The sequence below is a fragment of the Belonocnema kinseyi genome, chromosome 6 (assembly GCF_010883055.1).
Source record: "Belonocnema kinseyi isolate 2016_QV_RU_SX_M_011 chromosome 6, B_treatae_v1, whole genome shotgun sequence".
Lineage (NCBI taxonomy): Eukaryota > Metazoa > Arthropoda > Insecta > Hymenoptera > Cynipidae > Belonocnema > Belonocnema kinseyi.
This window is the reverse complement of record NC_046662.1, coordinates 15,862,363-15,879,822: the sequence shown is the minus strand read 5'-3', so window position 1 is coordinate 15,879,822 and position 17,460 is coordinate 15,862,363. Positions and strand designations below refer to the sequence as shown.

General features: G+C 24.2%; 1 protein-coding gene across 1 annotated transcript; it reads left to right on the top strand.

Moving 5' to 3' along the window:
• The first annotated feature begins 89 nt into the window (after window positions 1-89).
• On the top strand, window positions 90-16,558 carry LOC117174933. Its single transcript, XM_033364392.1, has 5 exons — window positions 90-443; window positions 4,927-5,128; window positions 5,218-5,255; window positions 16,053-16,129; window positions 16,216-16,558. Exons 1-5 carry the CDS (start codon window positions 389-391, stop codon window positions 16,378-16,380), a joined length of 537 nt encoding a protein of 178 aa, XP_033220283.1. The 5' UTR covers window positions 90-388; the 3' UTR covers window positions 16,381-16,558.
• Window positions 16,559-17,460: the final 902 nt, after the last annotated feature.

Sequence of the window (17,460 nt, the reverse complement as noted above, 5' to 3'; positions counted from 1 at the left end):
AGCTGGACCAACAGTCAAAACTGAACTGAACTACACAAAAATAAGTCAACTTCAAATAACAGGGCTGACAACTCAACAAATATGAAGCGAATTGACGATAGTTTCATTATTTTACGAAATCAACTCCAGAAAATAGGTTAAGCCAATAATTCTGGATGGTATAGCCTATCATATGCCCTGAATAATGAATAACAATAACAAATAAGAAATTATATATTTAAACTTTGATTCGATATTTGCCTTTCCGATGTTGGACACAAGTTTATCGTTTCAAACATAACCTCTAATGGAATGCAGTTTATGTCTTTTACGACTCCTCGGATCGATAAAATAAACTTGTCTAGATAACAGGTGGATTTATAAGTGAGTGCGGACTAATTTAGAGAAAATGGGTATCAGTGAAATAAGTTTATGGGTTTTAATCCGCAGATACGATTTACTTGGTAAGTTAACCATTTGTCACGTGAATTGATCTATCATTATGTCGCTTTGACAGCTATGTGACGCGTAAATATAAACACAGATTTCACAATCCTTTCCGTAACTTTTTTAAAATTCCTCTTTTTGCCCCGTTTTTGAATAAAATTGATGTGGCGTTTTTAACAAAATGGATGAATTTCTAACCAAATATTTGAATTAAAAAAAGATAAATTTTCAAATAAACTCGAAAAGATTAATTATTAAGAAAAAAGTTTATTTTCAACTAACAAACATGAATTTTCAAATGAATAAATGGAATTTCTATCAAAAAAACCATTATATAAAAAAAAGTTGAGTTTTCAAGCTTAGATGTCGTTTTTTAAAAAGAAATTTTGACTTTTAAATTCGAAAAAATGAATTTTCAACAATATTTCATTTTCAACCAAGAACCTAAAAATATGAATTTTCAAAGCAAAATGACGAATTTTCTACAAAACAATTAAATTTTTAACCCTAAAATCCGAATCGTCAACAAAATACATTAATTTTCAAAAAAGAATTGAATTTTCAACTAAAAACGATCATTTTTCTATCAACACTAGAACAGTTAAATTTTCAATTGGAAAAATTTATTTTGCAACAAAATAGTTAAATTTCCAATCAAACTATTTTATTTGCAAACAAAAAATGCAAATTCTGTTCAAAAGAGAAGAATTTTCAAATAACAACAAAATTTTCAACATCAGATTTGAATTTTCAACCAGAAATATTTTGGGAGTCAAGAAATAAATAAACTTTTATTAAATTTTAAAATTTTCAATCTACAAATATGAACCTTCCAAGTTAAAAGACGAATTTTCTACAAAACAGTTGAATTTATAACCCAAAAATTCGAATTCTCAACAAAATACATTAATTTTGAAACAAATAAATGAATTTTCAACTAAAAGCGATGCAAATTTTCTACTGGAAATGGAATATTAATTTTTTTAATTAAAAAAATAAATTATGAACTAAATAGTTAAATTTTTAGTAAATTGTTTCCTTCACAACCAAAAAATATTAAAATCTGAACTAAACAGAAAAATTTTCAAAAAAAAAAAAAAAGAATTGAATTTTCCACCAATAAAGATTTTGTATTGAAGAAAGAAACAAATTATTAATAAATTCTTGAATGTCCAAGCCTAAAAGACGAATATTGAACAATAAAGTTTAATTTTTAAATAAGTAGTCAAATTTTCAACCTAGAATATAAATTTTAAAGGAAAAAAAGAATTTTCTACAGAAAATTTGAATTTTCAACTCCAAAATCCGAATTTTCAACCAAATATATCAATTTTGCACTAAATAGTTGAATTTCCAATTAAAACGATCATTTTTCAACAAAAACTGGAACAGTTACATTTTCAATAAAAAAATTAATTTTCAACAAAATAGTTAAATTTTCAGGCAAACTGTTTCTCTTACTACCAAAAAAGATGAAAATTCTGCCAAAAAAGATAAATTAAAAAAAAAATTAATTTTCAACAAAATAGTGGAATTTTCAATCGAGAAAGATTCTTTCAGGCAAAATTGTTTTTTTTTTCTTCAAGTTTCTATGTACAAATATGTATCTTCAAAGAAAAAACATTCTTTTTCTACAAAACAGTTGAATATTTATTCCCAAAATCCGAATTTTCAACAAAATAGATTAATTTTGGAACAAATAGATAAATTTTTCACTAAAAGTGATTAATATTTTTAACCAAAACTGGAATATATATGTTTTGAGTTGAAAAAAAATGAATTTTCCACAAAATAATTACATTTTCAACCAAGCTGTTTCCTTTATAATCAAAGAAGATAAAAATTATATCCATACGAGACGAATTTTCAAACAAAAAAATAAATATTCAATAATGAAGTTTAATTTTCTAACAAATATTTCAATTTTCAACCTAAAAATATGAACTTTCAAAGCAAAACGACGAATTTTCTACAAAACTTTGCAGCGAAAAGCTATCAATTTTCAACAAAAACTGGAGATCAATTTTGAAATAAAACATATAAAATTTTAACAAAACAATTGAATTTTCAACCCTAAAATTGTTAACATCAGAGTAGATTTTTCTACCAGAAAGATTTAGGGAGTCAAGAAATAAATAAACTTTTATACTTTTATAATTCCAAAATACAAATTTTCAACAAAATACATTAATTTTTAAATAAATAAATTTTCAACTAAAAGCGATGCACATTTTCTACTAAAAATTGAATATTTATGTTTAAAAATTTTTAAAATATATCAAATAAATAGTTTAATTTTCAACCAAACTGTTTTCTTCACAACCAAAAAATATAAAAATCTGCTCCAAACAGAAAAATTTTCAAAAAAAATTAATTTTTAACAAAAGAGTAGAATTTTCAACCAATAAAGATTTTTTTAGTCCAGAAAAAAATATATATAAGAAATTCTTGAATTTCCAAACCTAAAAAATTCGAATATTTAACAATAAAGTTTAATTTTTAAACAAGTAGTCGAATTTTCAACCTAGAAATATGAAGTTTAAAACAAAAAAAAAAGAAGAATTTACTATAGAAAATTTGAATTTTCAACCCCAAAATCCGAATCTTCAACAATATACATCAATTTTGCACCAAATAGTTGAATTTCCAAATAAAAACTATCATTTTTCAACTGAAACTGGAACAGTTAAAAGTTAAATAAAAAAATTAATTTTCAACAAAATAGTGGAATTTTCAACCAAACTGTTTTTCTTACAACAAAAAAAGATTAAAATTTGGCCAAAAAAGATTAATTTTCGAAACAACAGAAAATTAATTTTCAACCGAAGAGTATAATTTTTTCAGTCAACACAATTTTTTTTTAATTTTCAAGCTACAAATATGAATCTTGAAAGCAAAAACAATTAATTTTGAAACAAATAGATAAATTTTCAACTAAAAGTTATTAAAATTTTTAACTAAAACTGGAATATATATGTTTTAAGTTAAAAAAAAAGAATTTTCAACAAAATAATTAAATTTTCAACCAAGCTGTTTTCTTTGCAACCAAAAAAGATAAAAATGTTAACCATACGAAACGAATTTTCAAACAAGGAAGATAAATATTCGATAATAAAGTTTAATTTTCAAACAAATAATTCAATTTTGAACCTAAAAATATGAATTTTCAAGGCAAAAAGACGAATTTTCTACAAAACTTTGCAACGAAAAACGATCAATTTTCAGCAAAAACTGGAACAGCCAAATTTTTAATTTATAAAAATTAGTTTTCGACAAAAAAGTTAAATTTTCAATCCTAAAATCCGAATTTTCAACAAAATACATTAATTTTGAAACAAATAGTTGAATTTTCAACTAAAAATGATCATTTTTAAACTAAAACTGAAATAGTTAAATTGTCAATAAAAAAATTAATTTTCAACAAAAGAGTGGAATTTTCAACTGAGAAATATTTTTTCAGTCAACAAAATTTTTGTTAAATTTTTAACCGACAAATATGAATCTTCAAAGCAAAAACACGAATTTTCTACAAAAAAGTTGATTATATATTCCCAAAATCCGAATTTTCAAGAAAATAGATTAATTTTGAAACAAATAGATAAATTTTCAACTAAAAGTGATTAAAGTTTTTAACCAAAACTGGAATATATATGTTTTAAATTTAAAAAAAATGAATTTCAATTCTATCCATAAGAGAAGAATTTTCAAACGAAAAAGATAAATATTCAATAATAAAGTTTAATTTTCAATCCAATAATTCAAATTTCAACCTTAAAATATGGATTTTCAAAGCAAAAAGGCGAATTTTCTACAAAACTTTGAAACGAAAAGCGATGAATTTTCAGAAAAAACGGGAACAGCAAAATTTTCAATTTATAAAAATTAGTTTTCGACAAAAAAGTTAAATTTGCAACCAAACTATATCCTTTACAACTAAAAAATATGCCAATATTTTCCCGAAAGGAGATGAATTTTTAAACAAAAAAGATGAATTTTTCATGAAAGAATTGAATATTCAACCTACAATGATGAAAGTTCAAACTGAAAAGGTGGTTGAACATTCAATTGTTTTTTTTTTAACATTCAATCGTTCGTTTTGAAAGTTTAACTGTTTTGGTTGAAAACTCATTTTATGAAATTTGGGTGAAGATCCAACTATTTCGTTTGAAAATTCGTTTTCTTTTTTGTTTAAATCCAGTTTTTTAAAATTAAAATCTATCTTTGTAAAATATCAATTATTAATTTTTTTTAGAAATTCATGTTATAATTTCTTTTAAGTAATATATAATACTTTTAAGTATTTTAATAATAATTTTAACTTTTTATAATACTTTTAAAATACTTTTAAGTAATAATAAAGTAATAATTTCATTTTTTTAAATGTATTCCCCTCCTTTTCATGAAAAATGATCCCCTTTCCCCAAATTTTAAAAGAATTTTGGCTGTGAAGTCTGTAAACACAGTTTTAGATGCTAAATGAATATGAAAAAAAAATTGTAGAAACTGGATGTGATATCGACGAATTAGAGACGAGTTTCCGCCGCTTTACACTGCCTTCTGGATCGACATTGGACGAATTAAAATCGTCTATTTATTCCTGGATTGAAATAGAAGAAGATACTTCTAGGGTTTTTAAGATTAGACGTCATGACAATAATCTTATTCCACTTTCCAGTTTGTTAAGCGGTTCTTCAAAAGACAAGTACAATTAAAAAAAAAATAATTAGAGAATAATAAAGTCTCTTTTTATAGCAATACTGCGTATTTAACGATTTTTTCCCCACTTTTCAGGCCTTTTATTATTGACATCGTTCGTGTTCATCAATTCTGTAAGTTACAAATTTCTTTAATTATTGAAGTAGGAAACAGTTTTCAATGCCTAATTACAAAATAAAAATATATGCTTAAATTTAAAGTGCTATAAAATATAATAAATAATCCTAAATAAAAATAAAAACAGCTGCATTGGATTTCATATAATTTTCATTTACTTTTAATTTTAATAAACGTTCAAAAATCTGTGACTTTTATTTAAATGTAAGATTTTTTCTTACTTTAGTAAGAATTAGGAGCAAATAAATAAATTAATAAGTTTATTTGGGATTTATAATAAATCTAATAATAAATTTCTGGTTAACAATTCATCTTTTTTTCTTTAAAGTTGTATTGTTTTATACCAAATTGAATTATTTTGACAATTTTTTTTATTGAAGTGCTTGATTTAAAAATGCATCCCTTTCTGTAGAAAATTCACCTTCTTTTATTAAAAATGCAACTGGTTAGTTAAAAAATTAATATGTTTCGATTGAAAATTAATTTTTTTAAATTCGTAGTTACGGCTGAAAAATTCAGGAATTGAGTAGAAATTTAAATATTTGAATAAAAATCTACGTATCTTGTTGAAAATTCGTCTTTTTTTGGTATAAAGTCAATTTTTTGGTTAAAAATAAAGTTTATTGTTCAGTTGAAAATCCCTTTTTTTGAACAAAAAAAATTTTGTTAACTGAAAATGTAACCATTTTGTTACAAATTCAACTAATTGGTTGCGAATTAACTTTTTTTGTTGAAAATTCTCATTCTCGGGTTGAAAATTCAAGTTTTTTATAGAAAATCCGTCTTTTTCGGAAGAAAATGTAACAACTCGCGGTATCAAATTCAAATGTTTGTTACAAATTTCGACTTTTTTTGTAGAAAATTCGTTTTCTTTATTAAAAAAAGTCTTCTGGTTAAGAATTCGACTTTTTTGTTAAAATTTGTATTACTTAGTACCAAATTGAATTATTTTGAAAATTTTTTTAAATTGCAAATTCTACTATTTAGTTGAAAATTGATGTGCTTGCTTTAAAAATCTATCTCTTTCTGTAGAAACTTCACCTTTTTTATTAAAAATGCAACTGGCCAGTTAAAACTTAATATGTTTCGATTGAAATTTTTTTTTAATTCGTAATTATCGCTAAAAAATCCAAGAATTTAGTAGAAATTTAATTATTTGATAAAAAATGAATATATTTTGTTAAAAATTCGTCTTTTTTCAGTTGAAAATTCTTTTTTTTTTAAGAAAAAATAATTTTTTACACTAAAAAAGTAACCATTCTGTTAAAAAGTCAACTAACTGGTTGCGAATTTAACTGTTACAAAATTCAACTTTTTTGTAGAAAATTCGTTTTCTTTATTTAAAAATTTACTTTTTGTTTAAAAATTCAACACAATAAGAAAGTCGAACTCTTTGTTTAAAATTCATTCTTTTTAGTTGAAAAGCCTACTATGAAACTTGTGATTAATAACTCCTTTTATTGTCAAAAATTGTATTATTTGATTCAAAATTTAATTATCTTCTTCAAAATTCGACAATTTTGTCAACATTTATCTTTTTCGTTTAAAAATTCTTTTCTGAATAATTCAACTGTTTTGTATAAAACTCGCATTTTCGGCTAGAAAAATAAACAGTTTGATGAAAGAATTTAACTATTTGGTTGAAAATTGACGTATTTTGTTAAAATGTTGTCTTTTTTTGAGTAGAAAATCAAATCTTTTGATTAAAAATGAAAATATTTGGTTGAAAATTAATCTGTTATTTGTTGAGGGTTCAAGTATTTTGTTGAAAAATTATTTTTTTAGTGACACCAGCTGTTATTTTTTTTAAATTAATGTCTTTTTTTTTGTTAAAATGCTAATTTTTTTAAAGTTAATTTTATTGGTTGAGATTTTCTTTTTAATTGAAAATTTATCTATATTGTTGAAAAATTAAACTGATTGGTTGAAAATTCAACTGTTTTGTCGAAAATTCCTGTTTTTGGCTTAGATTCAAATTTAAATACTTTATTTTTGGTTGATAACTGATATTTTTAGTTTTAAAAATTGGTCTTTTTTGGTTTATTATTATTATTTTTTCACTTACATTTTATATTTCTTCAATTTTGCACATTTGGAATGGAAATTTCTTGACTTTCAATATTTACTATCATTAAAATTGAAGAATTCCTATTTATATATGTCTTTAAAATTTAAAAGTTTTGAATTGTAAACTTTAAAAATTGAACTATTCCAAAAAAAGCATTCTAAATTGAATAATTTTAAATAATGCTAATTAAAAATCAAGGAATCTTCAATGGCAAATTACAAATTAGTTTACAAATTTGATGATACTATTTTAATACTATAATTTAAAATTTTGACATTATAGTCAAACTATATATTATTTTTACCGCAAACTTTGTTCCTAGCTTAATTTGGAAAGGGGCTTGGAAAATTGGAAAGATAATTTAAAAATATTCAGTCATTAATGCTTTTTCGAATCTTTCAATTAATTTTCTGTTTAAAATTTTTAAGATTTCGAAGATGTGAAGTTTTAATTTAAAAAACTATAAATTTGATATTGTACCATTTTTCAGAAATTAATATAAAAATGTTCGATTCCAAAGGTTCTAAAGTTGGAAATGGCCGACTTTCACTTTGTAACAGGAAATAATTTTCTATTTTTAATGCACAGGACAGTTAGAAATGCAACAGTTAAATTTTGTAGAAAATTCGTTGGTTGAAAATTCAACTTTTAAATTTTGTAGAATATTAGTCTGTTAAAAATCCCGCTGTTGAATTTTCAACATTTGAATTTTGTAGAAAATTCGTCTATTGATAATTGAATTATCAACCAAAAAGATTAATTTTCTACCAAAAAAGATTAATTTTCAACGAAACAGATTAATTTCCTACAAAATTGTTGAATTTTCAACTAAAAAATAATACATTTTTCATTAAAAATGGAACAGTTAAATTTTATGTTAAAAAATCAATTTTCAAATATAAAAAACACGACTTTTTTAACCCAAGAGATGAATTTACAACTAAAATGACAAATTTTTAATAACAAAAAATGATTTTTTAACAAAGTAGTTCAACTTTCAAACAAGTAGTAGAAATAAATTTGGAAAATTGGAAAGTTATTTTCAAAATATTCAGTTAACAACACTGTTTCGAAATTTTTAATTCTTACTTTTTGAAAGATTTGGATTTTTAAGACTATAAATTTATATTGTACCATTTTTCAACAATTTAAATTCTTTTAATTCTTTCAAAATGTTTTTATTTCAAATTCAATTGTACATTTTATCATTTTTATTTGAAAGTTATTTGCGCGATTTCTGCGGTCCACTTTTGATGGAAAAAAATAGCATATGCAAATTTATATATTCAGGCTTTAAGTTAATAATATTGAAAGTTTACAATATTGTGTAAATGTAAATTAAAAATTGTTAAATTGTGGATATTACAGATTAAAAATAAATATTTAAGTAAGCATTGGTTTTAGTGATTTTTTTCAACTATATAAATTATTTTTAAACGATTCCACTTTGAAATCATTTAATGCTGTTAGTTTCTAGCTGAAAGATGATTCGTAAGATATAAAATTGTTCAATTTACAATTTTAAAATATTTAAAAATGGTAACTCATACGACTTTTATAATATTTGAAATAATTCTGATTATTTTTACTGAAACCACTGAAACTAAATCTAGAGGTCAAAAAGATTAAGGATTTCTTAGTTATTACAAAAATATTAGTTACCAATTACTAATTTAATTTTCTTGTACAATTTTAAAGATTTAAAATTGATCCTTTTTTAAGTTTGAAAAGCAGGAAATGACCCTAAATTATTTTTAAAGTTCATGTTAAATTTTTTTTTAATTCTAAAAGAACTTTATTTCCCTATGAAAAAAAGTATTAGTAAGTATAGGATAGAATACCTTTTTTGCGAATAAGTATTGGAAATCTAATACTTTTTCGCGACAAAAGTACTGAATCCAATACTTACCAATACTTCTTTTTCATAAGGGGTTTATTACTTCATTTTGATTTTTTTTAAGTCTGGGAATTTTTTCAAACCTATATTTAACAATTTTTTTGAAAACTCTTTTTTTAGGTTTTAAAATTAGTTTTTTTAACCGAAAATTGATAAATATTCTGTTTTTGGTTTTATATTGATCGTTTTCAGTTAAAAACTCAAGTTTCTGGTTCCAAATTCATGTATTTCGTCGAAAATTAGTTCTCTTAATTAATCTTTCTTAATTGAAAATTCAACTCATGTTCAAAAGTCGTCTTTTTTTATTGAATTGAACTGTTTTGGATTAAAAATTAATTTTTTTTTGGTGGTTGTATTGTTGTAATAACAAATACTACATTTTTAGTTTAGAATTCATCTTTTTTGAAATACAAATTTGATTAGTTGGTTTAAAGTTAAACTCTTTTGGGTTCGTCCATATATTACGTAAGACGTTTTTCTTTTGTTTGAATAAAGACGAGCCTAAAATTGCTGTGAAGTTGAGAAGGAAACAACGATATAAAAAAAAGAAAAACGTCTTACGTAATATATGGATGATCCCTTTACTATAAATTAATTTTTTTCCTGAAGTCAATAACTTTTTTAACTGAAAATTTAACTATTCAATTTTTTGTTGAAAATGTATCTTTTTTAGTTGAAAGTTCATATTTTTGGTTTAATATTCAACTATTTCAGATGCAGATTTAAGATTTTATTTTTTGAAAATTCATCAGTTTGGTTAAAAATGGATTTATTTTTATTTTGAATATTCACGCATTTTGTTAAATAGTTTTTTTTTTGTAGAAAATTGATCTTCTTGTTTGAAAATTAATCTTTCTGATTGAAAATTTAAGTATTTCAATTAAATATCATCATTTTCGCTAAAAATGAATTTTTTTGGTTGAAAGTTAAACTCTTATGTCAAAAATTCATCTTTTCGTTTTAAAATTTATCTTTTCTAGTTGAGTATTTATTATTTTCGTTAAAAATTCATCACTTTGGTTAAAATTTGTGTGTGTGTAAAATTAATTTCTTTTAACTGAAAATGGATCTATTTTAATTTGGTTGAAAACTGATAGTTTTCACTTTAAAATTCAACTATTTGGTTGAAAATTAATCGTTGTTAGTTGAAAATTTAACTAATATTTGCTTGAGATTTCATATATTTTGTTGAAAAATCGTCTTTTTTTATTGCAAATTATTTTTATCATAGAACTACGAAAAATTAGACTTGGAAAAATCTGAAATACAACTGTGGGTTCTCGCGCTTCGCGCCCGATAATGTATTTACCTCGCGCTAGGCACTCGATCTTTCTGCATAGATTTTTAAAAACTAAAGATAGAAGTATCGGAAACATTAATTTGGTGATTGTGAATTTTCTTTTGTTAAAGCTCCTTCGGCTTTAACGAAAACATTCTCATCACGTATCTCGTGCTTCGCACTCGAGTTTATCCCTACAATTTGATATAATTCCCATTATATCAGCTTAAAATGTTGATTTTCGTTTGTTTTTTGGAATTTTGTAAATGCTAAAACTCTAATAATTTTTTATTTTATGAAAAAAGTCATTAAATAAATTATTCGACTTTTTAAATACTATGAATAACCGTACAGAGAATTCTTGAATTTTGGAAAAATAGTCTCAAAAATATTAAAAAGGCGCTCACTTTTTAAATTTGTATCCAAAATGGCTGGCTAACGAACTTGTCCTTTAGTTTAGGACACTTAAAGAGTGTACCAGAGGCCAATCTAATAGAATTATTTTTTCAAAAGTTATCTTGCTGAAAGACAGGCATAAAAAAATACAGACAGACCGACAGACAGACATATTCGTAAAAACCATGTGCTTGAAGTTATGTACGTTCAAATGAACGAAATTTTTTACTGGTGATTTTGTAATAAAAAAAAAGTGCTAAATGTTTTTTTATTTATATTGGAAATAATTTATGATTAGAAAATAATTATAATGCATATTTCAAAGTACAGTTAGAACAATATTTATGGGAAAAATAGAAAAGTGGAAAAATATTTCGTTCATTTGAACGTTCGGAACTTCAGGTGCATGTAAAAACCTATTTTTCGGATTTAGGGAGTCTCAAAACGTGGACATTAGACAAAAACTGGGGGGGGGGGCGGGGGTTGTCAAATTCTACACATATCTAATACCTATCCGATGAGAATGTAAAAAAACCATTAATAAAATTTTTTTTGCGCTTCCTTCAGTGAAAAAATGTTATTTATTTATTTTAGCTTAGCTTGTGTCGTGTGTTGAAAAAATTAATTTTTGTATTTTCAATGTTTTTTTATAAATAAAACAAAAACTACGTGTCCTATAAAAAGTGATTAATAACAAATTTGTAGATATTTTTTTGGTGCACAATGTTTGTCTTATTATTTTTTTTCATATCTTGTAGAGTTTGACCGCAAAATGCAATTTTTTATTTTTTATTAGTTTTTGTGCGGGTAAAATTTGAATTTTTCGAAAAAATTCAGAAAGTTGATATGATAATCTTGCAGGGCTATCGAAAAGTAACATTTTTCTTTCCAAGTACTATGAACAACTGTACACAGAATTTTTGAATCATGAAAAAATTTGTATTAAAAAATTTCCAAAATGAGCTCAATTTTAGTATTTTTATCCAAAATGTTTGACTAACGAACTGGGCATTTATCTTAAGACACTAAAAGAGTGTACCAAAATCCAATCTAATAGATTAATTTTTTTCAAAAGTATCGTGCTCACAGACAGACAGACATAAAGACAGACATAACGACAGACAGATAGACATACAGATAAACACATTCGTAAAAACCCGTTTTTCGGATTCAGGGAGTCTCAAAACGTGGACCTTTTGATAAAGACTAGGGAGGTCAAATTTTATACAAATCTAATACCTTGTCTGATGAGAATGTAAAAATGATTTATTTGTCCTGAATAATTTTTTGATAGTTCTGTTTTTAGTTTTAATCATAAAAAATAGCATGAAAAACATGAAAAGTTAAAATTTTTAAACCCCACACACGAGACGAAAAAGAAATTAAAAGACAAAAGTTGTGATAAGAATGTGCCCACACAGCGGGCACATTTTTTGTACTGTTAATTACGTTTTTCATGATTAAAGCCAAAACTACGCATCCTATCAAAAAGTGGTTGATAACAAATTTGTAGATCTTTTTCAAATGCACAATTTTTGTGCATTCATCTTTTACCGTATTTTGCATATTTTGGCCAAAAAATGTAATTTTTGGATTTTTCATTATTTTGTATGCTGTCAAAATTTGAATTTTTTATTTTTCAAGAAAATTCAAAAAGTTGTTATGATAATCTTGTAGGGCATTCAAAAAGAAACATTTTTCTTCTTTTGACTTTTTTCATATCGTGCGTTATTTGGCTTAAAATGTTTATTTTCATGTTTTTTGGAATTTTGTAAATGCTATAATTCTGACAATTTTCGATTTTTTTGAAAAAAGTTATCAGGATAAATTGTTCGACTTTTTGAATACTATGAATAACCGTATAGAGAATTTTTGAATTTTGAAAAAAGTGGTCTCAAAAATATTCAAAATGTGCCCACTTTTTGAATTTTTATCCTAAATGACTAGCTAACGAACTTGACCTTCAATTTAGGACACAAAACGAGTGTACCAAAGGGCAATCTAATAGATTAATTTTTTAAAAGTAATCGTGTTCACAGACATACATACAGACACATTCATAAAAACCTGTTTTTCGGATGAATATCAATTTTTTAAAATAAAAATTTAACTGTCAGTTTTTCTTTGAAAAATTATGTATTTTAATTTAAATTGTGTGTATTTTATAATAGAAATTAATCTTCTTGTTTGAAAATTCATCTTTTTGGTTAAAAATTCAATAATTGTAGATAAATATTAATAATTTCTGTCGTTATTTAATCTTTTTTGGTTTGAAATTGAATTATTCCAGTTGAAGATAATCAGTGTATTTGAAAATGCAACTATTTTTTATTTATTTTGTTATTTTAAAACTGAAAAATGTAACTTTGGTTGAAAAAGTGGCTTTTTTATAATAATCTTCTTTTTTGAAAATTCATCTTTTTTGTTTAAAATTCAACTATTCCAGTTGAAGATTCATCATTTTAACTGAAAATGTAACTGTTCCAATTGAATATTTAATTCTTTATTAAAAAATGCATCTTTTTGGTTGAACACTAACTTTTTAACTGAAAATTTAACTATTCAATTTTTGGTTGAAAATTTATCTTTTTTAGTTGAAAATTCATATTTTTGGTTTAATATTCAACTATTACAGATGAATATTTGTCATTTTATTTGAAAATTCATGAATTTGGTTTAAAAAATTTTTCATTTAGAAAATTCATGTATTTTGTTAAATAATCGTTTTTTTTTGTAGAAAATTAATCTTCTTGTTTGGAAATGAATCTTTTTAAATAAAAATTTAAGTATTCAATTTAAATATTCATATATTTATTACTTTAGTTAAAACTTCATAACTTTGTTTAAAATTTGTTAGTTTTTTGTGAAAAATTAATTTTTTAAACTCAAAGTTTAACTTTCCATTTTTTGTTAAAAACTGATATTTTTCACTTCAAAATTCAACTATTTGGTTAAGATTTCATATATTTTGTTGAAAAGCCGTCTGTTTGGATTGAAAATGAATTTGTTTGGTTGAAAACGCAACTATTTGGTTTAAACTTCATCTATCTTGTTGAAATCTCAATTATTATTTTACTTGAAAATTTAGGAATTTTAAGCAGTTTAAATTAAATTTATTATAGAACTATGAAAAATTATACTTGGAAAAATCTGAAATATCTTTTTAAAAATCGCCTACACGTGTCGTGGAGTGGTATGAAATGGAAGCGTCGATTTGCTTTAAAATCCTGCTTTAATAATTAAAAAAGGTTTTTTTAACAAATCGTCATCTTTCTGGTTAAAAATTCAATTATTATAGATAAATATTAATAATTTCTGTCGTTATTTCATCTTTCTTGGTTTGAAACTGAATTATTCCTGTTGAAGATGATCCATTTATTTGAAAATGCAACTATTTTATATTTATTTTGTTATATTAAAACTGAAAACTGTAACTTTGGTTGAAAAAGTGTTTTTTTTTTAGCTGAAACCCCGTCTTTTTTTGGTAGAAAATAATCTTATTTCTTGAATCCATCTTTTTTGTTTAAAATTCAAATATTTCAGATGAAGATTTACCATTTTATTTCAAAATTCATCAGTTTGGATAAAAAAAATTTATTTAATTTTTGTTTGAAAATTCATGTATTTTGTTAAATAATCGTTTTTCTTTAAATAATTAATCTTCTTGTTTGAAAATTAATCTTTTTGACTGAAAATTTAAGTATATCAGTTAAATATTCATCATTTTAGCTGAAAATTAATTTTTTTAAAATTTAAACTCTTTGCTCAAAAATTCATCTGTTCTTTTTATAAGTTATCTGTCACAGTTGGCTATTTATTAGTTTACTTAAAACTTCATAACTTTTGTTAAAAATTGTTAGTTTTTTGTGGAAAATTAATTTTTTTAACTTCCATTTTTTATTAAAAACTGATAGTTTTCGCTTCAAAATTCAACTATTTGGTTCAAAGTTAATCTTTTTTAGGTGAAAATTCAACTTTTTGGTTAAAACTTCATATATTATGTCGAAAAACCGTCTTTTTACATTCTCATAATTTATGAATGAGAAAGTATTAGAATTGTCGGAAATTTGACATCACACTTTTTCTACGGATCTCCACGTTTCGAGACCCCCTGAATCCGAAAATCAGGTTTTCACGATGGCGTCTGTCTGTCTGTCCGTCCGTCTGTCCGGCCGTCCGTCCGTAAACACGATAACTTTCGAAAAAATGAACGAATCAAATCCATCTTTGGCGCACTTTTTCTAGGTCCTAAAAGAAAGAACGAGTTCGTTAACCAGCCATTTTTGAAAAAAAAATTTGAAACCACTTTTTTCTGAATTTGAAAACTTTATGTGCAGATATTTATAGTATTGAAAAGAACAAACAATTTATCCTTATGACTTTTTTCGATAAAAAGAGAATTTTCAGAGTTATAGCGTTTCAAAATTTTTTTTAATCAACCGAAAATCAAAATTTGAAGTCGAAAAACGCACGATATGCAAAAAAAGTCAAGAGAAGAAAAACATTTCTTTTTGAAATCCCTACAAGATTATCATAACCAATTTTTGGATTTTCTTCAAAAATTGAAAATTCAAATTTTGATGGCACAAAAAATAGTGGAAAATAAAAAATTCGATTTTGTGGACAAACTATGTAGGATACAAAAAAAGATGAATAAACAAAAATGGTTATCCCAAAAATGATCCACAATTTCGTTAAGAATCACTTCTTGATAGGACGCGTAATTTTTTTTTATTCGTGAAAAATAACGTTGAAAAAAGTAGAATAAAAAAAATGTGTGGAAAAACGACGAAAGTTACGAGAAAAAAAATCCAACAAAACCTGTTTATAAATGTCTGTCGGAAATCGAGCGTGCAGCGCGAGTATCACGATGAGAATGTGTACCTCAAAGCCTACAGAGCTTTGAGAAACTTAATCTTTGACTACACTTAATTAAGTAGACAATTCAGAATTATGAATTATTAATATTTATTAATAATTATGAATTATGAATATGAAAATTCAATGATTTTACTTAAATATTTAGCAATTTTAAGCAGTTTAAATTAATTTTAATATTGAGCTATGAAAAATTGTACTAGAAAAAATCTTAAATATCTGGAAAAAATTGCCTAAACATGACGTGGTAATAATTTAAACAATTCTAAAAACAGGTCCAGTAGAGAAGCGCACAATTCCGCCAGGATATATCGACGCCTTAAGATCAAAATTAACAAATTTAGAAACAAGGGTAAAAAAAAACATTTTACGATATAATAGAATAATAAATGGGCGAAATAAGAAAATTATTTTGAGTATTTTTATTCATATTTTCAGGTGATAGAGGCAGAAAATTCACTGCCGCAAGTAGCTTCTGCTCACATACAAGCAGTGAAGGAAGCAGCTTCCCAATTAGCAAACTGCGTGGGATTTTTAGACAGAAGAGTTGACGAATTATCCCCGCCCCAATGGAAAGCTCAGCTTAATTCTGCTGCTTCATAAAACCTCGGATTTTCAAATTCCCACCCAAGATCTGATAATCACAAAAATATTCAGTAACTGTACTTTTCAGTGACATTATGCATATTGCAAAGAAAAAAAAGATAAATCAGTAAGAAACTGGTTTACGTTTATGGTATATCTTGAAAAAAACATATTTAAATATAATAATTTATTCAGTTTGATGGTTATAGTATATGGAATTTTTTGTACTATTTGTTGAATCTCATGCATGGATAAATTATAGATTTCAGTATTTAATTAAATATAAAATGATATGATAAATTTTCAATTTTTTTCACTTGATTAAAAAAAAATTATATTTCTGTGACATTACAGGAATATTTGAAGATGAAAGTTAAACTTAATGATGGAGCCCGTTTTGAAAAAAGTAGATATTTGTGTTTAATTTCAAATGCAAAAATTTCCCTAAAAAATATGTAATAAATGTCACATAATCTTTTTTCTACTGTTTTTTTTATTGAATGTGTTTTTCTGTCCCTCCAAGAACATTTAAAAATAAAAATTATCAATCGTGTCCTTTTTAAACAAATTCGATTTTTGGATTTAAATGATTCGAACTGAACAAAAATTTTGAAAGTATTTTATGTTCCGAATGTTATTTAAATTATAAGAAAATTTACAATGTATAAAAGTCAATTTGAAACTCTAAATTCCTAACATTTCAAGTAAAAATATTGTGGTTTCAAGAAAATAGATGATTTTGTAAACAAATAGTTGAATTTTCAAGACAAAAGATCAAGCTTCAAGCAAGAAGATTAATTTTCTTTTTAGCCCAAAACAGTTCAATTTAACAACAACAACAAAAAAACGAATTTTCAACAAAATAGTTGAATCTTGAGCCAAAACCGATGAACTTAAAAATATTTAGATTTGAATCAGTTAAACCTTTTATAAATTTTCAACCAAGAACTGAAATCTAGCTATGAATAAATTATTTTCATTGATAAGTTAGTAAATTTTTCTGATTTACAATTAAAAATAAATAATTCCTAGCTAGAATTCAGCCACTAACTGATATTAGTAAATATTTTTACTGTCTAAAATCTATAGAGAACAGAA

Excerpts from the sequence above, each read along its gene's own strand:
- LOC117174933 (XM_033364392.1), top strand. The coding sequence starts at position 389 with ATGGGTATCAGTGAAATAAGTTTATGGGTTTTAATCCGCAGATACGAT. Across the intron at positions 5,256-16,052 it reads CGTTCGTGTTCATCAATTCT|GTCCAGTAGAGAAGCGCACA; the intron begins GTAAGTTACAAA and ends TTCTAAAAACAG. Across the intron at positions 16,130-16,215 it reads TAACAAATTTAGAAACAAGG|GTGATAGAGGCAGAAAATTC; the intron begins GTAAAAAAAAAC and ends TCATATTTTCAG.